Raw genomic sequence first — 22000 nt, forward strand, 5'->3', positions numbered from 1 at the left:
CTGTGCGCATAAAGCAATGCAGTCAGACAGTAATAATAGATACTTTCGGTTCGACCGGTTGAGTATGGACAGCTTGGTATGGTGGTATCATGTCGGGGTGATTGGTGATGAGTCAAGGACTGACTAAAACAGCTGCAGCTCGATTCCCTTTGGCCGATAACAACGCTCAACAGGCAGAACTGACGTGGCACGCCGCGACACCAAACGAAACCAACCTGGTGCCGATCGTCAAACCAGAGTGAGACAAGGCAACCGCCTCGGTTTCGAAACAACCAATGCTGTTCAGGAGGCTCAGGTTGATGTAACCAGTCGGCAGACCATTTAGCCCAGAATCCCTGTGGTTTCTCTGTAGCCACGGGCGAATAAAGCATGTCTTGCCCACGTTGCATTGGATCCCCAGGCGGGAGTGCCCGCCGCACCCTGGGCACCATGTCCAGCCAGGGTCTTGACTGGCAATCCGAATATTCATGCGTCAGGCTGTCAGTGGTGATGAGGAGACTGCAATGCAAAGACGTAGATGTTTGTGACGTGTCTGTCGCCAGGCCGGCCAAGCCACGGTATTGTTGTTTGGCATGCCCGCGAGCTGATGATACGCGGCATGGAGAGGTGAGACAACGCGCAGGCCAACGTGACCGGCACAATGTACGTGACGAGTCGCGTGAGGCATACGCAGACACGTCTCTTCTGTTGTGTGGGCAAATTGACCTATGAAATGCACTCGAGCACAACCAGTGTGAGAGCCTGTTGTGACTGTCTAGTTGAACATCCGCAAATCGTTCTGCGATGCGTGAGTGAAGCAGCAGGTGAGCCTTGAGAACCATGTTGCGCCGTTTTTGAAAATATGGGACTCTGGAAAAATTAACACTGTATTTGGAAATCTTGTTGGCTCTCTTCCTAAAGCAACTGTCATTGTCTCTGGACAAGGCGTCTGAAAAGTAAGAAATACTCTTGTTTCGTCAAAAGCTCAGCTACAGGATCATCAGCCCTCCGGCCTACTTTGACCACTCTCCCCCCATAAACCTATTCAGAAAATCAAGCGAGCCCTCGCCCTCGTACTGCGGGACTTCGTGGCCGGCTTTGTATATCTGCATCAACGACAGGCCCTGTGCAGCCCTGACGTTTCCGTAATTCTTGCCCGACTTGGCATGAAGCTCCTGAGACCTGGCGGCGTTGAGCGCACTCTTTCCAGGCCATTCCAGCGCCAGCGTCCAGGCCTCATTCCCCAGCCAGTTGCAGATGTAGTCGATGTCGCCCGCATAAATCAGAACCGGAATCTTCTCCAGGATACCGGGTACAACTCGGTGGGCAGGCGTCATCCAGTCGCCGTTGTTGACAAAATCGTTGTAGACGTCAAAGTTGCACTCCTCGTATGCGCGGCTGGCCTCGACTCCCAGCGCCTGCTTGGTCTTGGTCGAGCTGAGGAATTGCGAGGCGTAGCTCGTCTTGCCGGTGCCGATGGGAGACGTAATGTCGTAGACGCTGTTGTTGGTGCCGCTCTGGTAGATGCCCAACAGAAAGTTGTTGCAGTAGTTTGTCGCTTGCCTGCAGACTCTTGCGCTCGGGTCGTTGTAGCATACACCAATCTGCCGCTGACACTCGGGCTCGGCGTTCTCCATGGCCTGGCAGTCGCTCTGAGACAGGACGGCGGGATAACCGCCTTGGCCGCAAGCCGTGGGCCGGTAGTACAGGTACTGAATGTAGGGATCGGTAAGACCGTTCCCAATAGCCAGGCCCTTGAGGTTGATGTTGCTGTTGTTGTGGGAGAGCAGCTCGGCGCCAATGGCGGGGATGTAGTGCCCCGCGTAGGACTCGCCCGTGACGAAAAAGTCGCGCTCGGCGTACTCAGGGAATTGGTGGAAGAAGAGCGTGAGCATGGCGTAAATGTCCTTGGCTGCGGCTTGGGAGCTTCCCGTGATCTTGGTGCCGTAAGAGTAGCCCACGTTGACGGGCTGGTCGATGAAGATGACGGAGGCATTCGAGTTCCAAGAGTATGGGTTATCCACGGGAACCAAGTCCTCGTTTGGGATAGTGGCAGGGCCAAGCTCTTCAAAGAGGCCAATGAAGGAGGAGCATCCCGGGCCGCCGTTGAGCCAGAGAACCACGGGGTCCTTGGCGGGATCGTTTCTGGATTCGAAAAACCCTGACAGAGAGAATTAGTCTGCAGGCCGACAGCTCGGGCTAGTTGCAGTCTTACAGTAAAACAGGTGCTTGTCCTCCTGTTCTTCGTCGAGATAGCCACTGAGCTGCTTGACTTTGTCGACACCCAGCGCCGCAGGGTCGGCCTGTCGAACTCTCAGTTGGTAGTTGGCCAGCTCGCCGTCCAGTCTCTTGTGAGCGCCTGGTTTCGTGCTGGCGTCCTGGATCTCGGCGCCCTTGACAATGTGGTCCCAGAAGCTGTCTGGCCGGCGGTCTATTGCTTCTTGGTAGGTCGAGGCCTTTTTGACCTTGGTGAGGTCGGCGACGACGGTTGAGGCCGCAGCCAAAAAGAGGACGGAACTGGAAACCCGCATAGTGAGTGAGGGGACAGTAGATTCTGGGCTGCTCGGTGCTGAGGTGCAAGTTTGCTTCTTGATGTTGCCCGGCTACTTATACCCTCCAACCTCTCAACCTCGTCGCCGAGCGAGAGAGCGACCGACCGACCGACCGTGCGTGCTCATAGTTACCAGAGGCAACCCCTGGTTGCTCAACAGGGTCAAGATTCATGCGAGGAAACCAAGTCTGGATAGGAAGGTACAAACGTAGACGTTGTTGGCGTTTATACGACACGGCGGCGACCATGCGAGCAGCCGCTGCATCTTGGTTTCATGGCCCCCGTTGTGATGGCGCCATTCCGCCATGTCCTAGTGTACAGTACGCTGTTCCACAACCACGGAACTGGGGGCCTCGATGTTACCCTTGTGTGGCTGCATTAAGCAGGTCTGAGCAGGATGATCACGATGAGTAGCCGAATCGGCAGTTCAAAGGGACAGAGCGTTTTCCCTCCCCGCTTTTTCTCGGCGATCTTGCACCGCAAGAGATACAAATCTAGAGCACGGATGGTAACGTGCCAGTGTGTCGTCATCAATGTCCACCCTCTAGTCGTGCGGCGACTGGGTTACACTGCCAGTTTCTGCCAAACGTGGAGCGGGAGAAAAAGAAGCTTCCAATATAGGTAATTTTTCTGCATTCATATTCCGCCACTTTTGGGTCGCCGCCAGGGTTGTAGATTGGTACTGGCGTTGCTATTCGACAGAGTTGAGACTTGCAGTTGCTGTCTTGGGCAACCAATCATGTTTTCCGGTCCTTGACCTAAACTAAATGGAGTTGAGATTCTGTCAGGGACCGGGGTCAATGTCTTTCAGTCTGTTTGAGTGTGAATGACAACGACCAAGTTTCATCGGCTCCCGGCGCCAATTCCACCATCATTAGTTCCACCGGCAGCCGATTGCAACGGCTGATGAAAAGGGCAGCTCGGGAGTAGTTTGAACTTTTGGAGACGGACACAAGTCTACCCGCAGTTTTAATGCAGCACACTCTAACCCCATTTGATTCGCCTCGTCGGGGCACTTTTGCCATGCTTTCGTTCAACATTGGCCGAAACTTTATCTGTAATGGTGACTTGAGACGACAGGTATTTCCAGGCGCAGCGCTCTGTGACGAGTACAAGATATCGGGGTCAAGCTGGCTGGACCCCTTGCTCGTACCACGCCGAGTTCGGGACGGCTCGCACTGTCTGATTCGCATGTATCCCTGAAAAGGTTTACGTACTATTATCAATCTCCTAGTGTAATTTGGTCAGCTCTCAAGGTTCGCAATGGCAGTAGATGGCTGGACTCGAGTCCGTACAGAAATGCACTCTCTAGCCCTGTGTTGTGAGATGAGGGTCTCGAGTCACATCATCACCAACCGGTCCAGGCTCGGAAACAAGGTCGCTCTCAAGTGACGATGAACAGATTGGATGCAGCGCCGTCAACGGGCTTGCTTGGTGTTGTGTTGATGTGTTTGGCCCAAGCCTTTCCGTCTCCCCCCTCTTCAACCTCGCGCTGCTTCATTTCAGTAGACCTTTCTTTCTGCCGTTTCTTTCCATCGCCTCCCTCGCCATGAAGGTCTCTTTTCCACGTCTTTGGTCAGTACCCTCACTTCCAGGGTGAATTTGCAAACACACAATGTACTTGTCGCACTTTCGTGTAAGAAATCATTCATCATACGCCCCAGACACACTGGTAAAGACACTTTCAGCCAGGAAACCGATGCCTTTCGACGTAGAGAAACGGATCCAACGGGTTTAGCCCGATAGTTTTGGCTTTGATTCCTGAAATTCCGCCTGAGCTCGGCGGCATTTTTGCCCTCGCCGAGCTCACAACCGTCCCGGAGAAAACGTTTCTAACAGGGGCCACGTCGATCCTCGACAGAATCGACACTCTTGTTGCCTGCCCTGTACTGCATCGGGCACATGGGCCCAGGGATTAAACAAGGGAGAGTGTCCCGCCAATGCAAACCTGGTCAGCGACTACGTTTCGAGCCGATAATCCGGGTACAGACTACCTTCTCCGGCGCGTGGGGGGGACTGGCCACTTGGTCGTCCTCAAAATCTCGGTAGAGAAGTCAGAGGCGTGGCTGTCCATTCTCTCTCCTATTCACATCGCCACTCCAATATCAGCTGCTGCGCACGCGCCTTGCATTGTGATCAGAATGACGACCCTTGTACTCTTGTGCCTTTCGCAAGATTGGTGGGGATCCTTGTCATTGCCATTTTGGTCTTTGGCGGCTGTGTGGCATGACTTTGTTTGACAAGATGGTTGCCGGCATCTCGATGATGCTGGTACACCTCGATGCAATCTCAAAATGCTTGGCTAGGTTCTGCTGATCGTCTTGCTGGTCGCAACTGCCAGTCTACTGGAATTCTCAAACGCTGCACAGACAAAATCCTTGTGCACAGGCGCGTCTTGGAAGTCGTTGGAGCTCAAGCCTTACGACAGGTCGGTGTCCTTGGGCAAGCAGCTTGCTGATGAATATGGGGGGAAGTTGGGCTGGGCCACAACGGCGGGCATGGTGAACAAAGAGGATTTGCGCACATGGAGCATGAATGACAGTAAAGATGCCAGAGGCAAGCGTTGTGTGTGGATGCCCATGTCGTCTAGGCACAAGAGAGGGGATTTGAGCCAAGAAAACAGGCGACATTGGGGCAAGTGGTCATGTGATTCAAGGCTGATTGTTGGCGGTGAGATGGAGCCAAACATGGGTGAATTGAAACACAGAGCTTCAACATTAAAGGGCGAAATGTCTCTGCCCAGTGCTCTGAATGTCAAAAAAAAGCAATTTGCCAGCGACTACGCATTTACCATTGCTTCAACAATACCATCTGCATCTTCCTGTGCTGGCAGCCAAACCCTGACAACCTCGAAACCAGCCCTGCCGAGCAATTCCCTCCACTGCGCTTCGGTTCGCTCCATGCCTCCATTAAAGGCCATCATGGCCATGTCGAGCATTGCATGGAGCGTCGACGCCCCCCTCTCGGGGATAACCATGTCGTGGATGAGCAGCTTAGAGTAACCCGGCAACATGGCGCCCCTGAGCTTCCCCAAGATCTCCAGGCACTTTTCATCAGACCAGTCATGCAGGATGTGGTGGTACAAATATGCTCGTGCACCTGCCCGCCATTCAAGGTTAGTCGAACCCGTCGTTCCAGTTGACACACGGAAATCTACCGTGGCTGTACCTCTGACTGGTTGTTCGGTGAAGAAGTCATGCGTCATAATCTCAATCTCGCCGCTCAGATCCTTGACGTGATCAGTGACCGCGGCCAAATCTTGAAGAACCAATCGACCATGTCCCGCATATTTTTCGTGGAATGCCATCAGATCATGGCCTTTGCCAGCGCCCACGTCCACGAGCACCGCCGACTGGCCATGGAGGCCGGTGAGCAGCCGGTCCTGGACGGGATACCAGTCAACCCAATAACTTCTAGAGCCCATCGTGTTGCCCATGAAGAGATTAAAGTCTCTGAGAATATCGGGCATGGAACTCAAGAGCTCAAACGTCGTCATCTTGGTCTGAAAGGCAAACTGCACAAGGCCGTCCCGTGGATTGGCTGGGCATCGATGCCCATATTCCTTGAGATACTTTGGCGCCTTTTGGGCCGTGTTGACAATCACCTCGCCTCTTGGTTCTCGTAAGCAACAGGTCGTATGAAATGAAGAATGGGGGCTGGGTCTGGTTACATCATTCTGTGCCCTGCGGCGATTCCCTCGGATGCCATTGCATGAGTCACTGGAGTTGCTGTCCATTGCCTCTCGCCGACTTCGTTGACGATTCCAACGGACGACAGAGGTCGTAGGATGCGGACTTGTTTGCCGACGGTTACTGAATATCCTGTAGTATACCGAGTGAGCACTCACTAATTAGCAGCTCTTCTCCGCCGGATTCCGAGGCCAGCCGTGTGGAGGTGACTGGGCCAGTGGCACTGGCAATCAACTCAAAAAGCCTCAGATTGATAGCAACCCGAGCCGCGACGGTAATCAATGGCTGTGCAAGAGACACAATGGTGAGCGAATTGTACACACCAAACCGCGAGCCAGTTGCTGTACCGAATAGGCCAAATCCACTGCCACGTTGGGTGGCTGGCCAAGCTCCATTACGAGCCTTTTGCTCAGCCGGAGGGCATCTTGCCTTGCGCCTTGATTGTCTTGCAGAGCTAGCGTTGGCTTCAGGTTGCAAAGTTGCTCAATGAGAGTGATGGACGAGCTTGCACCTGCCATGTTGGACCTCTGCTGGACGTTTGCGTCTGAGGTCCTTTTCATCTGAGAAATGGGACCAACATGATGAAAGTCGGATGAGGGGAGAGGCCCAACTTGGAATGTGATCCACGGATAAAAGGTTTAATGTTTTGCCACATACACTTTAAACACTGGAGATTTTCCTAGTCGTGCAAGGGCTTCATGTCGCTAATGTATCGTCACAGAATGAACGCCGAGCATGACGAGCGGTGAGCACAAGGAGATGCGTTTCATCGCACAGAATCGTTCTATCCAACCTAACCCCCATGTCCCCAGATCTTGGCTATATTATACTCACTCCAGTACATGGTTGGCTTGATGCCGCAAAACTTCCACTCGCCGCCAGCCTTGCTGTACTTGATGTAAACCAGAGCATGACCATGGCCCTTGGCTTCCACTGTGGCCTTGGTGCTGTCTGTATACTTTTGATGCGCAGCCCGAACCTGATGCGCCCCTTGTACCACCGTTTCGGATATCCAATTGTACTTGGACGCCCCAATAAGATGTTGGGTGTCGATTAGGGAACTGCCAAGCATATTCTCGCCGCTGGCAAATGCAATAAAGTCTTCCGCGGTCATTGACTCATCCCGTGGGCCAGACAGGAACGAGTAGTCAACCTGGCCGGCATTGTTAGCTCTGTAACAGCATCACCATGCAAGTTGTCAACGTACATCGAGTATTGGCGCCAAGATGTGTCTCAATCGGTCCCAGTCCTGTCCGTTGCACTCTGAGAATTGTAACATGAAGACTGAATTGAATAGCGACAAGACGGAGCATACCTTGGTATCAAAGCTGTCTGCCCAGTCGAATGCAATGGCAGAAAAATCCAATGCGTCTAAAGGAAAAAGTTGACAACGTTCCTGCTTTAATTGGGAGAATAAACTCACCTTCGGGGGTAACCTTGGCTGGCATCATTGCTTCGGTATAATGTACTGTTTGAGTGACAATGCGATGACTATTGCTTGGATAATGAAGAGGAAGATGTAATAACGGAATAAAGGAACGAAAATGGTAGGCTGATATAAATGGGTTTAAAATGTCTTGGATAGCTGGTAAACTCGCGTACTACTACGACTGTTCCAGCACTATAGAAATATAAATGGTCCAACCGGCATGAGACGGAAAATATAATACAAATGACAAATTCATAAATGAATTAGTCATTAGTATCGATTTCCAATCCTAACACGCACGCCATACTACGCTACCAGAAGCTTGAATGCCCATTACACCCGAACGTGCCGATCTCGGGCCGACGCGACGGCTTCGTGCGGCGTTTGTAAAAAAGACTGTCGAGGGTAAAAGGCAACCTGGCACTCATACGCTGGCAAATTAAATCATGTTGCATTCACTACCAATTGCGTGCAGAAATACTTGGCTAAGCTGCAACGATACCAACTGCCCACGGCGTCTACTTGGGTCATTCAATGTGTGCGTATTCATGAGTTGTATCGGCCAGGGTGTGAGAAGACTGGGAAATACAGACGTAGGTTACGGCCCGGCGCAGAGCACCCTTGGCGCCGCGTGAATTTACTGAGAGCGTGATTGTATCCAATCGGGCGCCGTCCCGGGCGGCCCGGCCGACTGACTGCCGATGTCCGCTTGCTTCCGGCGGCTAACTGGATTGACACGCCTGCCCTGGACTCGGCATCCAGCTTCTTCTTTACGCAATCAATAGTCTTGGCCAGTTTGGCGCGCATGGTTGGCGTCGACACCGTGCGATTTGAACCGCTCGAGTTGATTCCTTCATGCCCAAACGCCGAGGCCACGTTGGCCGTGTAAGTCGCAACACCGCAGCATCACGCGACCCTCGGTAGAGATGCAGACCAGTCTTTACCAGACTCGAAGTAGATGCTTTGTACACCGAAAGATACGCCGAGCGGCCATCAAGCAAAGCACGGCCAGCACAGTAACCGCAACGTATGAGTACAGTTAAACATGGGATTCGCGTAATATAGTAAATTGACTACCCATCATGGCCATACCCAGGAACCCATGGCAACGGAAACCTCGAGCTCCCAATTGACACAACGCCTCCTCATCATGATTCTGAAACCACTTTCCAGCCCAGAATCCGCCACCAAACCACCGCGAAGCAGCGTCCACGTCCAAACAGCAGCACACAAAGTCGCAGCCCAGGCGACGGCCTTCCGTGCTCAGCACCTCGGCGGAACGTCGGTGACGCTGCAGAATCCGTCGTAGGGGAGCTCCCTGCTACCGGCACCCCGGGCCTCGCAGCAGTTCACCATGGCCCCGATGTTGACGCCGTTGCCGCCGCAGAGATTATTCGATATGCAGATGTGCGAGCCCTCCTCGAAGTGCTGCTGGCCGCCTACTGCGGCGCAGCAATCCTTGGTGACGCGGTAGTCGATACAGCCGTGGGCCTTGTTCAGACAGACCTCGGCGTATCCGGCCATGGTGCCCTTGAGGAGGGCGAGTGCGATGGCTACGATGGAGGCGTGCATTGCGGCGAGACTGTTGTTGGTTAGTGCGAGGATTTTAAGCCTTGGCCGAGATTCTTACCGTGTTTCTTCGTGATGACAGAGTAATGTGGTGATTTGAATCGTGTAGACGGACTGCCGAGTGAATGAGTTGTCGTCTCGATTCAGGAGGCAGCTTCCGTATTTATATTTCTCATGTCCGTCCGAGTCTAGGCGTCTATTTGTCAAGACGACTCACTCTGTCGGTGTAGTTGACCACTGCTCTTTGTTTTTGCACCGAGATGCCATGTTTTCCTGTACCAACGGCACATCGTGGCCATGCATGTTTTAGTTGTTGCCATCTGGAGGATAATCGTTGACATATCCGGCTGGGCTTAGAGTGGTCGGGGCTGAATGTGCGTTTCGCAGCCCTCACAAAGTTGGTATGTGATGCTGCAACGTCAGCCAGAGCAATGGCGATCGGTCACGGCTTTCCGGATTCAGCAATTAGAGGCTGTGCGTAGTCAACCACACCGCCCTGCTTCACTCGGATGGATACAGAATCAACGAGGTTAGCATTCTATCGCGAGATGGAGACCCGAGTTTCGCTGCGTTGTACAGACTAGAGTTCTTGATATGGTCTGACTACAGAAGCCACCAAACAAATGCATCTTGTTAGTAGGAGGCTTACTTATGTCTCTTTTATGTAGGCCATCGGACCACTTGGCGGCGCAAGAAATGCCGCTCGTCATTACGGTGAGCAGAAACCGCCCAACCTGATGACGATCACACCGACAGACCAACACATGTTTTTGCAACTGCCGTCAGAATTAGCAAGAGTCGAGTGTCGATCATGGCGCCGGCTTCCAGTCGCCGTGGTTAAAATCTGCCAAGTCGGATTCGACTGCAAAGCCTCAGTACAGTACTGGCGACGCTGGCCGGTCGGAAGCAGTGATTGCTTTCGAGACTCGCAACAAAATATCCGTCAGCAACTCAAGTGGCCAGTCCACTCAGTTGCCAACGGGCAACAGGCGTCAATGGCAAGCAAAGCAGAGGCCTCGGGGTAAGATTTGCATTCATCTCCGCAGAGGCCACGCCGCGCCGCTGTACGATCTGAGCTCCTCGACGACAAAGTGAAATGTGACAGTCCGAGTAAACATCGGCCCTACTCGGCACAATTGGCCACAACAGCAGCGAATGCAATGCCAGCCCGAGATCCCGTCCAGTATCGACCAGGGGCGACGTGGTACATGGCAATCTCATCAGCCAAAGGGACATGGTCGAACCAGCACCGTCACGCCTCCCATCGCCATGTCTGCGTGCCGTCTGTCGCCTTTGCCTCCAACATGTTGCCGCCCTTTTCCCACGACATAGACGGCAGCACTCGCGAACCATGGCACGAGAGCCGCTCCATCAACTCCCCCGCGAGCCCTGGTACACCCGCGGCGGCGGTCCCGTGCCTCGCGCGCCGTTGATAATGTGGTCGCTCTGCCGCAAGCTCGTCGCCAGCTTGGCCCTGATTTCCTGCGCCGTGTGGTACGCACAAACGCACTTTTACCGCGACCCGGGGAGCCGCTTCTTCGACCCGAGCCGGGCGTACGAGCAAAAGTACTCGCGCCACCGCAGGGCCGAGGTGCAGCAGTTCATTGAGCAGTACGCGTCCGCCGGTGCCGCCCATGACGCCCCGACTCGAGGTGAGTCAGGCGCAGGCCGAAGCCTCTGTGTGACATTCACCTCTGTGAGGCGGCAGCGCATCCAGTACGTCGAGGTGAGCGGTTTCCCTACATCATGCGTACGACCTGGGCCGTGACACTGACTCCTTTAGACGGCCGTCGCCAGTGCCCTGGGCAACCTGCTCCCCCAGGAGCGCGCGGATGTATATGTAAACGTGTTCATTGCCGAAACAAACCCCGACCTGGCACCGGGAATGGGTCCGCTCGGCCGTCGACAGCCTGTACACGTACAACGTCTCACGGGCGCAGGCGGAACACCTCGAGACGCTGGAGGATAAGCGGGAGTTTGCAGAAAAGGGCGTGTTTGACTATATATACGCGCTCGAGGCGTGCGCCCAGACGGACACGCCGTACATTGGCATTCTCGAGGACGACGTCCTGCTCGCCGACGGCTGGCTCGCCCGCGCGCTCCTGGGCCTGCGCGACATTTCCAATGTCCGCAAGCCGTGGCTGTACATGCGCATGTTCAACCAGGAGCGCTCGACGGGCTGGTCGAGCCGGTGGATCGGCAGCCACAACGAGCACTGGATCGTGCTGGCCGTGTGGGCCGGCGGCTCCGGGCCGGTGGTGCTCGCGCGGCGGCGGTGGCGGGCCGCCCGGGCGCACCTGGACCCGGCGGCGCTGCTCGTGCTGGCGGGCGTCGCGGTCCCGGCCCTCGTGGTGCTCTTCTTCCAGTGCGGCAAGGCGTCGGTGTGGCCGCCGTCGCGGGGGGTCGTCGACGAGCCGTTTGGCTGCTGCTCGCAGGTCATGGTCTTTCCGCGCGAGCAGGTGGCCTCGCTCGTGAGGTTTCTCGGCACGCGCCGCGGGCAGGTTGACTTGCTGCTGAATGAGTGGGCGGAGGAGGCGGGCCTTGCGCGGTATGCGCTGTACCCGGTCATGGCGCAGCACATGGGTACGTGTTTGAGACGAAGGGTGTGAGAGTTGATGTGATGCTTATTTGCTGCCAGGTGTCGATTCGGCGAGGGGGACTGTTGTGGACGAAGCCCAGGCGATTTGGAGCATGGCGTTTGAGGATCTCGAGCCGGCAAGGCTGGACCGGGACCATAGGAGAATGGTCAAGGAGTATTACGGTGGTTAAAGGGTCGTGATGGCCCTGATGGGAGAGTATTATTAAAGTATTTGCTATATACAACAAGAATAAACAAGGTCACGCTCGCATGCCTCTACTCTTAATCAGTGGCAGGTTGTTCAAACATGGCCCGTCTTTCTCCAGGAGATGCCTTCACGTCATCCTGCCCCCCGTCCGCCGGCAGCCGCCGTCTCTCGATAATACTCGTCGTTGTATCCCCTCTCCACGGCATCAATCTGCAGCGCCAGCACCCTCGAGTACTGCCTCGCCCAGCTAATAGCCCCGGACATGCACCAAATACCAGGGACGCCGCTCGGCCGCCACCACTACCAGAGCGTCAGTATCTACTTACAAGAGTCAACAAGGCAGACACTTACCCCTATACGCTCGGATTCCTCGTCAAGACGTCCCCATTCCCGGGCACTCACCCGGCCGGCCAAGTCCCTCCCAAGCAGCCGTTCGACCACGTCACCGGTGCGCTCCCACCCGGTCGCCAGCACAATCACATCCGCGTCGAGCCTCCTCCCGTCCGCCAGCTCAACACCGCGATCGTAAAAGGCCCCCAGCCCCCCCTTGCACCGGTGGACCTTGATCCTCCCGTCGACAATCATCTGCGCCGCGCCCTGGTCAATGTAAAAGTGGCCCGACTTGAGCACCAGCAGATCCAGCAGGCTGATGCCGTCCTCGCCCTTTCTCAAAGCCATGCCGGCCCGTTCCATGCCGCCGATGAGATCCCCGTCCATCTGGGCGCATACAGACGTCGTGCCAGAAACCAGCGTGAGCGCGAGCACATTGGGCACAGACGTCTCGATGAGGTCCGCGTCCTCGATGCTCAGATGGGGAGTTGCCCAGAGGGCAGTGACGGTGCGCTCGCAGGAATCCGGCGTGAGGAAGAGGCCCGTGCCGCGCTGGATCATGGACACGCTCTTGGCGCCGTGGGTGACAAAGTCGAGGGCCACGTCGTGCGCGCTGGTGCCGGCCCCGACAATGGCGACGTTTTTGCAGGCCAGGTTGGACACGCTGGATGCCGACTTGTGCCGGGACGAGTGGTACATTTGGCCGTGGAAGGAATCTTGGCCCGGGGTGTCTAACTGCACGGGCTGGTCGCTGTGAAGGCCTGTAGAGAGGACGACGTGCCTCGCCTTGGTGGTGTAAGTGGCTCCGTTTGTCTCGAGCTCGATTATATAGCTCCTGTCCTTGCGCACAACGCTCTTGACCGTCGTGCTCATGCGCGTCTTGAGATGCATGATTTTGCTGTAGCATTCCATCCATTCGCTGTACTGGTCCTTGGTCATGTGTCTGGGCCAGTTGGCAGGGTACCGCAGGAACGGGAGATTGTCCATGGCCGAGGGCGTGTGCGTCTTGAGAATGTCGTAGCGGTTGCGCCACGAGTCGCCGATCCTGGGGTTCTTGTCTACCAGCAAGTAGCGGAGTCCCATGTGTTCCAGCTGAGCGGCAAAAGACACACCACACTGGCCTGAAGATGTTCCGCGTCAGTAGGAAATAAAGGGGGAGAGGGGGACGGGCTCACCGCCGCCGACGACCAGGACCTGCAGCTCGTCCGACTCCGGCGTTGTCTCTGGTCCATTTGCACCGTCTCGACCCGCGTCCTGCGTCTCTTTTAGCCGTTCCAGCTGCGTGGAAACGGTCCAGGCCTTCCACTCGTCGGGCCCCGTGTTGGCGAGGCGAACGACCCCCCGTCCGGAGCCGAACTTGGTCGTAAAGGCGAAGCCCGCCTGGATAAAGGTCGCGGGCCCCAACTGCTCCAGCCTCGGGCCCAGCATGGGCGTCTGTACGGCCGTCAACTCTCCCAGCCCGGTGGTTGATCCTAGGACAAATGCGCTGATGGCCGGGGGACCGTACTTGGAGGCCACGTTCCAGGTCAGGGCCACGAGGTCGCGCCACCACGATTCCTGCACAAACAGGCTTTCAAAGCCCGCGACGTACTTGTCGTCAATGGCCGAGGAGAGAGCGGCGATCCATTTGTTCACGACCTCGCCGGCGTTGATGCTTTCACGGGCGGTGGATGCGTCGAGGCAAAGAGGCGGCAGCGCAGTCCGGGGGGGATATGTGGCGAATCCCTCGGCGGTTGCCGGCATCGGAGGAGACATTGTCTATTGATTAGAGACAGTGGAAACTGAGAAGCGACCAACGCTTGCGGACGGCTGCTCGTTTTAACCGGCAGCAGGTAACTCAGAGTCGTGTTGTGTAGTTGTCGAGAGGTGTAGACTCTGCAGAGTATAAAGCTGACTGCGACGGTGACCGCTCATCGAGACTCGGCAACGCGGGGTAAGCTCCGTCATTCAGTCTTACTCTTCTGACGGATCTTGTGACACAAGATCGTCTGGAGATAAAAAATCAAGGCAGCAATCGGAGTGGAGTAGATGTGCTTGTTCTCCGCGAGGCCGTGTCTGTGCCGTGGAGTTTTGGCCAAGCAAAGGCACACTGCTGTAATCGGAACGGAGTAGTTTGGTTGGGCATAATTCAACCTTACATGTATAGCTTATCGAGCCGCACCGCCGTGGAGACTCGGGAGAGGGCGCGGCGTACCCGGATACGACCTTGTTCGCGGCGCTCGAATACGTCTCATCGGAGCTGTATAGCGCCTTGTCCTATCAGATGACGCATGGTGCTCGCATGGACTTGATCTTGACAGTACGGGCCCATCGCCGAGTGACGAGGGAAATGCCGCTCCGTGTCAGCATTGCCTCGGCGGGTTTGCTTTTTTTCTCTCCTCTTTTACGTCAAAGTGCCCGTGTCATGTAAAGATGGTCAACACATGTCCGTTCTCGCATCGTGTCAACAAATCATCGCCGACTTGGCCATAACCAGCCGTCTATAGTTTCTTATGCACGTTAGAATCATGTCCGAGAAATGCGCCTCCTACTTTCTTATGCACACGATAGCATCATGTCCGAGGAAGACGCCGCCTACAGTTTCTCATGCACGTTGGCATCATGTCCGAGAAGAAGCCGCCTATAGTTTCTCATGCACGTTGGCATTGTCCGAGAAGAAAGCACAGGGACAGACTGCCACCTCTTATAAATCCCAATGAAGCCGTCTTTTTGTAAAGAAACTCCAGCACATTCTGAACCTTGAAGAGCCCTGCTCACCCATCATGTCCGCCGTCTCCAAGTTGTCTACTGCGTCGCTTTTCGATGCCAGCTCGACTGTTGCACGGGCATACGCAGGCGAAATCGCCGAGCTTGTACAGCGGCTTCGGCTTTGCGGCATACAAGTCGACGAGACGCAGGGCCACGGCTTGCCCCCCGACGCCCAGATGCACGACCGCGCGGCCACCGTTCCCGCCGTCGTCGTGTCGCCAAGAGGCGAATGGGGCATCGTGCAGACCTTGACGGCCATGAAGGACCTGGACCTCTACGCCAAGATGCCCGTCTCGGTCAAGAGCGGCGGCCACGGCTACTTCAACGGGGCGACGTGCCCCGGCATCATGGTGAACCTGGCACACATGGCGGACAGCCGCGTCGACGGCGACGTGCTCACGCTGGGGCCGGGCTGCGTGCTGGGCCAAACCATTGCCACCCTCGCCAGGCACGGCAAGGCCGTCCCGCACGGCGACTGCTACGGCGTCGGGGCCGGCGGCCACTTCACCACGGCGGGCTGGGACCTCGTCCTGACGCGCCGCCACGGCATGGGCTGCCAGTCCGTCGTGGGCGGGCGCGTGGTGCTCTGGGACGGCACCGTGCTGGACGTCGACGACGAGCACCACCCGGAGCTGCTGTACGCGATGCGCGGCGGCGCCGCTGCCGGCGTCGGCGTCGTCTCCGAGATCCGGCTCCGCGTCATGGACGAGCCGGCCCGCGCAACGTGGCGCCTCACGCCGCTCACCAGGGACCAGCTGCGGCGGTGCGTGGCCAACCGCGCCTTCGCCCGCGCCGCCTCGCTCCCCGAGGACATCACCCTGTCCTTTCGCTTCTTCTTCGAGCCGCACGACGAGAACCCCGTGTGCTCCCTCAACATCTTTAGCCTCCTGACCGTCTCGGAAACCATCGAGCACCTGCGCCGGCAGCTCGGCGCCGAGGTTGCGTCGCTGGTCGACGACGCGGCTGCGTGGAGCGAGAAGCGGCTGCTGGACCTCCGGCTGCTCCCGGCATCGCGCGCGCTGTCCGCCGACCCCGGCATGCTCTCGGAGCTCTCGTCCGCCCGGCTGCACGACAGCCCGCACGTCTTTTGGAACGGCGCCATGGTCCGCCGCGAAACGGGCAGCTCGTTCCTCGACACGTCCTCCCACTGGGTCGGGACCGACTGCGACGCCATGCTGCCCGAGATATACGCGCGGCTCGAGGCCGTCAAGCACCTGCCCATGCGGGACAGGATGTACCTCCTCGTGGTGCTCGGGGGAGGCGAGAGCCTGCGGCGGCGGCGCGACTGCGCCATGCCCCTGGGCCGTGCGCTGGCCAGGTTTGAGGTTCACTGGGACCACGAGCACGAGGCGGGCGAGTGTCGCGCTTTCGCGGCCACGGTTGCCGACGTGCTGCGTCACCACCAGGACGCGGGCGTTGACCGGCCGTTCAGGGGCGACATTTGGCGGCCGGATCAGGCATACAGCGAGGACGACGGCCTGCATGCCATCTCGAGGCGGTTTGATAGGCGCTGGGGGCGAGGGCCACGCCGTGTCAGGTTGTGATTGGCGTGTCGGGGGACAATGATGTTGACTTCCAACTCTCTTTGCGCTTGTAGCGGTATATGTGGAGGACCGCACAGAGGAATCTCCGAGGTCGCAAGAGCTCGTGATGCAATTATTACGTTATTTTACAAGAGAGCTAAATAGCTCAGTCATGATCAATGATAGGAAAGGAAAAGAGTCAACGAAAAGGTGCCAGCGAAGAAACAATGACATGGTGCCTCACACGTGACTCTGTAGGTGTTGATAATGCTCACATCATGGGGATAGAACCAGACGCTTCTCCTGCTGTCGCCTCAATCATGGCGTTTCCTAAGATGAAGGGGCTCGAGTTGAAACTTGTTTCTCTCACGACCTAAATTTATTTGCGTTATTCACGCTTGCTCCTTGACGGCGCCAACTACAGCGGTTGGCAACAATATTTAAACAACATCAATTGATACCATGTACCTGGCTATTACATTCGAGAGCACAAAGTCTTCAAGATCACGACGCCCAGACAGGCAAATGTAACCATCAGGCTCACAATCCCAAAGTTCACTTGATGTTAGCCCGGTACTTGTCGCATAGTTCGGTCTGACTTGCAGCCGTAATTCTCATTGTTTTACATAAAAGCCAGAATACATACAACATGTACTTGGCTTGGAAATGACGGAAAACCCAGCATCGTCCTATCAAAGGCGGTACTTTCTAAAAGTGAATGAATGCGTCATACTGAGACTTGGGCTGTTTCCCGTTTCCATATCTTTCGTTGCCCCCGATTCCGTTGTAGTCCTCGATTTGGAGCTGGTTACCATCCACAGCATGCACGAAGGCGACGTGTCCATACTGGCCCTTCCCAGAACAGGCAATGGCTCCAGGTGCAGGCGTGTCGTTGACGGTAAGACCTCCTTGGCGAGCGACACTTGCCCAGTTTTTCGCGTCGCCCCATTGCCCGTATTGGGTGAAGTTTGTTACACCCATCCGATTAACAGCACGGAACGCGGCAAAGCCGGTACATTGGCATGCTGTCAAGTCATTGCTGTCAATTTGACCACACTTGTCTTTGTCAGGGTAGTCGTCCTTCATCTCGCCGGGGTCTCGACCTCCCGTCTCGTCTGGAGGGCTAGGCTTGGCTGGATTGTCGCCGGGCTCGGTGCCGGGCAGAGTCGTGTTCTTGGGGACATCCGGGCCAACAGGAGTCGGACGTTTAGGTTTGCAGGAGCCGCCTTTGTGCGGTGCCTTGGCCCTGGGGTACGTCAGGGGAAGCCGGTTCTCCCCAACGGCCTGGACACCGGGCTGCTGCGGCAAGGCCATGGCAAAGCCTTGCAGCAAGACGAGCGCAGCAATGGAAGCGGTGAACTTCATGGTGACGAATTGAAAATGAGTGACAAGAAGAAGAAATGTTTGAAATGGCGTGGAAAGCAATGAGAATCTTATCGAGGCGCTCATCGTCTCGAGACGTAGCCACGGTATTTTATAACCATCTTGTCAACCCACAAAACCCATCCCGCTCGCCTTCCGAGCACATCAGCATGGTTTGCAACCTTGTTCGATAAGATCAACAGAAGCGCGCCAAAGACCACCCACATGTCCCCTCATAACAGGAGATTACTGTTTACCACTATTTGGTTCATGCGAGACCATCAGCAGATGTTTATAGAGTCAAGTTTCAGCTAAAACCAGCAGGAACCTGGTGTTCCTTGTCATCCCAAGTTGCCATCAGGGTCCCAACCCGCTGCAATCAGCCGGATACAAACCACGGCCGGGTATGCCAGCCAAGGCTTCCGAGGCGACAAAGTCTGGGGATTAATCCCTGTCGTTGTGTGCTCGTAAAGAAACCGTTTGCTCTCGGAGCAGGGATGAGAGGGATTTAGCCACGGCATTGTTAACTATATTCGGACCGTTGGATGGAGTAAGCAGCCACTCTTTATAGAACCGCATAAATGGTGTGAAACAGTCATATGGGGCGACTAGCAACACGAAGCAAGGAACAGTGGCTTCCAATCACATCGACTAGCAACCCGAAGCAAGGAGCAAAGGCTTCCAATCACATTGCACTTTAACGCGGCGCGCTCGGGAAATTCATATATTTAATAAGGAGAAAAACACGAGTCCCCGAGATTGCAATATCCGGCACAGTTCGCGGCAATTATGGCTGTGCCACGTGCATGATGAACCTGTGAGATTAATATAAACAAGAATATATTAAACGGAGATGACGGAATCCACCCATATCTCGGGCTGTGTCCGGAGCATTTGCTGTCACACGGAAATGCCGGTTACACGAGGGCTACCGTCACAAGACATTGGGTAAAGTCCCTCACCGACTTCTTGTATTTACAGACCCCTTTGGTCAACGAGGCCTTGAGGAAAACCAAGGGCCTTTGATACCAAAGACTGCTATTAGATGAATTGAGTCGTGTTGCTCCAAGCCATCAGCCCTTGTCACATTTGCCGGGTGCGTGTGTGCTCCTGGCAATAACAGTTTCACGCAAACCTGGCCAAGCCAGCCACAACATTGTCCGTCAATTTCATCAGTTGCCCTGGCAAGCTGGATATATACCGGCCAGGAACGCACGAGGGGCTGCGGCCGGAACAACGGCGGCGAATGGGAAGCAAATCCGCGTGTAAGCTGGCGGTAATCGTTGTCCATCGCTAAATGATCGTCCCTGGGATTACGGGGATCCAATCTGAAACACTGCTCAAGTGGCTAGTCCACTTAGTTGCCAGCGGGTAATCGGGATGAAACTCGCTGATCCAAAGAATCTCCGCCTTAGTCATTGTGTCGATCGTCGTTTTGACAGGGGGTGTATATGGCGACGGTAACCGACTGGGCAGAATGTGGTCTCGGGTTGTTTCGACCAGGAGCTGCCGACAAGGTATTTTACCAGCGTACCAAACACCATCGCTTGCTCAACTCCATGAGCCCGATTTAATCATCCACATCGCACGAGTGCCGGCGCAAGTGGCGTGCCGGTCGGGACCACGGGCTGGGATCTTGAAGATTCGAGATGCTACTCAAGATACATTGGCGTAGCCAAGGGTAAATGACTAGCAGTAACTTTTAAGTTGGACTTTTATATGTTTTAAAACATGAATTTGGTATACAATCATCGCCGAGACATGCCCGGGTCTCTGTAGGTGCCGGGCCCCAGAAAAGAGAGCCCCAAGATGTGAATACTTGACAAGGGCCGCCATTACTGGATCTGTTGACTCCATGACTCAGTGGTTGAAGCTGATAAACACGCTGACAGCAGGGTACTTGCTTGAGCACTCGTATTTACAATGAATTGCCCATCGTGAGAGCGCTATAAAAGAAAATTGGACTGCCAAGATGAAAACAAGTTGAACTGGTGTGACACTGTTCAGGACGATCTTCCAAGTGTTAAGAAACAACCATTCCTTGACTACTACAAGTGCGCTGGCATCATGGAAATTCAAAGACCACACAAACATGTAATGTGCTTCCAATGCCTTCCCCGCATATATTCGTGTTACATCTGATTGCCCACCCCTGTACTGACAGGCTCAATCCTTGAGCAAACTCCCAGAGCATTTCGTACACGGCCCACGCTCTGGGATCTGGCCGGATCCCCGACACAGCTGGCCCTCCACATGCGAGGTTTCATGAAACGCGTGGCTTTGGCCTGATCTCCAGTAGGCTATACGGAGGCTGCAAAATCGTGGACTGATATGCCTTTGCAAGTGGTATCAGCACGTGCGTGACAGTTCGGTCAACCCTCTCCCACCGGTGTATGTGTCTGAAGACTCTCGACGGCGGACGCCACAAAGCAGCAAAGGGCGGCAACTTGCTGCTCCAAGGAACTGACAGTTTCTGTTGTTATTCTAAATATTTGGCTGAGGGTCGAGTGGAATGCAGAAAGTAAGATGCCAAAGACGCCCCCAAGCGTGCCGCCATCTCGTCAACTGTCTCTGTCAGAATCTGCAGAAAGCCGAGTTTTCATCCGTTGGATGCTGCACCATTGCATGTTATACGCAGGACTGCTTCAAAGAACTCCTTGACTGCCTCGCCATATCCTTCATCGCCCATACTGGTATCCCATGTCAGGTAGGGCTCACCATGGCGGGCTCGCAAAGCAATCAAACATCCCTCTCCAGCAGCGCCTCATTTACTGAGAGTCTTTATCTGACAAAAATACAGTACCAGAAAACGTCATCTCTGCTACCCGGGCTTGGCTGTTATATTATCGGTTGACATTATCCCCGTGGACTGACTGGCTTCGGGGTGCTGTCCTTTGAACACGCCGTGTTTAGCCGCGAGACTGTCGTCGTTGGCCGTTCAAAGAGATCCAGCGACTTGGATGCAGGGATATCACACGGCCTGATATCGACAGACGAGTTAGCCAGGGAGATGTAGAATCTCAGGGCGTTGAGCGACGTTCGAACACGCCTTCCAATTGTGCGGGAAGGCTTCGAATCATATATTTGCGCCAGCTGGCTTTGAATCTTTTCTGTCACTGTGCCGAATTCAAGTGCTGATAGACCACCATTGTTATTGATGAGAAGGGTGACAGACAGAAACGGTATTTGCGTTGGCTGGTCCGGCTCGTTATGAATCCCTACGCCAATAACACAGATATCTTTGACGACTGGGTGAATCTGTCGCCAGGAACATGGTAGTGGTCTAGGGCCGAGTCAATGGACATTATCAACGCGTTGACGGCTCTACCGAGACGTATACTGTTGACACGGAAAAGGCCCAATACATCGTGAAGCCCAATAAAGGGACCTCACCACAAAAGACCTGTTAGTTATATAAATTAAACACGTGCCCGGGTAAGAGCCTTAAGTATAAGCGTTTATTTTATATATATATAGTAGTTAATATTCTCTCCTTTCCTCTTAGAAAACTAACGACCTTTGACACTCTTTGATATTATCTTTGAATTTGAACCTTTTCGGTCCAAGCCCTCTGACGAGTCCTTGTCACATATACAATCCTCTCAAGGCTACCGCGGCTGCCGCAGTGCACAGCATCTTTATTCCTGCGAATGAGGAAAAGCGTTTGTCAGTACTACCATGGTCGATGCAGATACAAATAAAGCGCCATTGCTCACAGAATACGCTCTACAAGTGCAAGACACTGGGGCCGTGGCGGTGGGAGTGGCAAGACACCAAGGCAGGGTTATTCTTCTGGAACAAAGACAAATGGTTATTGAAATTTCCACCAGGAAGCCAAGTCTTTGGTAACGCAGCTTTCTATCTTCACCGTCAATCACAGCCTCATCTCTTTGAGTGCGGTAAGATGCAGCGTTTTGTACCTACTCCATGTTCTCATTGGATATTATCCCCGTAGGAGCTTTTTGCCTGCACCTTGCCACACTCAAACGGATTTTGTGGCTGGATATATGGGCAAACTTCGCGGATACCAACAG

At 55.0% G+C, this 22000-nt stretch overlaps 7 protein-coding genes across 7 annotated transcripts; 2 read left to right on the forward strand and 5 right to left on the reverse strand.

Moving 5' to 3' along the window:
- Positions 1 to 992: 992 nt before the first annotated feature.
- On the reverse strand, positions 993 to 2510 carry CPYA_1 (Carboxypeptidase Y A; the record flags this gene model as incomplete). Its single annotated transcript, XM_014689664.1, has 2 exons — positions 993 to 2140; positions 2195 to 2510. The coding sequence occupies 2 exons, from the start codon at positions 2508 to 2510 to the stop codon at positions 993 to 995; spliced, it is 1464 nt and encodes a 487-aa protein (XP_014545150.1).
- Positions 2511 to 5309: 2799 nt separating this feature from the next.
- asqD (O-methyltransferase asqD) lies at positions 5310 to 7667 on the reverse strand (the record flags this gene model as incomplete). Its single annotated transcript, XM_066130489.1, has 6 exons — positions 5310 to 5629; positions 5699 to 6141; positions 6201 to 6351; positions 7054 to 7372; positions 7427 to 7590; positions 7643 to 7667. 6 exons carry the CDS (start codon positions 7665 to 7667, stop codon positions 5310 to 5312), a joined length of 1422 nt encoding a protein of 473 aa, XP_065986163.1.
- A 1244-nt stretch (positions 7668 to 8911) lies between these two features.
- G6M90_00g050470 (uncharacterized protein) lies at positions 8912 to 9220 on the reverse strand (the record flags this gene model as incomplete). Its single annotated transcript, XM_014689666.1, has 1 exon — positions 8912 to 9220. One exon carries the CDS (start codon positions 9218 to 9220, stop codon positions 8912 to 8914), a length of 309 nt encoding a protein of 102 aa, XP_014545152.1.
- A 1348-nt stretch (positions 9221 to 10568) lies between these two features.
- G6M90_00g050480 (uncharacterized protein) lies at positions 10569 to 11986 on the forward strand (the record flags this gene model as incomplete). Its single annotated transcript, XM_066130490.1, has 4 exons — positions 10569 to 10943; positions 11001 to 11129; positions 11158 to 11800; positions 11856 to 11986. The coding sequence occupies 4 exons, from the start codon at positions 10569 to 10571 to the stop codon at positions 11984 to 11986; spliced, it is 1278 nt and encodes a 425-aa protein (XP_065986589.1).
- A 149-nt stretch (positions 11987 to 12135) lies between these two features.
- G6M90_00g050490 (uncharacterized protein) lies at positions 12136 to 14088 on the reverse strand (the record flags this gene model as incomplete). Its single annotated transcript, XM_014689668.1, has 3 exons — positions 12136 to 12303; positions 12355 to 13454; positions 13509 to 14088. 3 exons carry the CDS (start codon positions 14086 to 14088, stop codon positions 12136 to 12138), a joined length of 1848 nt encoding a protein of 615 aa, XP_014545154.1.
- A 1007-nt stretch (positions 14089 to 15095) lies between these two features.
- On the forward strand, positions 15096 to 16625 carry G6M90_00g050500 (uncharacterized protein; the record flags this gene model as incomplete). The annotated part of the gene is made up of 1 exon (XM_014689669.1): positions 15096 to 16625. The coding sequence occupies one exon, from the start codon at positions 15096 to 15098 to the stop codon at positions 16623 to 16625; it is 1530 nt and encodes a 509-aa protein (XP_014545155.1).
- A 687-nt stretch (positions 16626 to 17312) lies between these two features.
- G6M90_00g050510 (uncharacterized protein) lies at positions 17313 to 17969 on the reverse strand (the record flags this gene model as incomplete). The annotated part of the gene is made up of 1 exon (XM_014689670.1): positions 17313 to 17969. The coding sequence occupies one exon, from the start codon at positions 17967 to 17969 to the stop codon at positions 17313 to 17315; it is 657 nt and encodes a 218-aa protein (XP_014545156.1).
- Between the last annotated feature and the right edge of the window lie 4031 nt (positions 17970 to 22000).

The sequence above is a fragment of the Metarhizium brunneum genome, chromosome 2, assembly GCF_013426205.1.
Source record: "Metarhizium brunneum chromosome 2, complete sequence".
Classification (NCBI taxonomy): Eukaryota; Fungi; Ascomycota; class Sordariomycetes; order Hypocreales; family Clavicipitaceae; genus Metarhizium; species Metarhizium brunneum.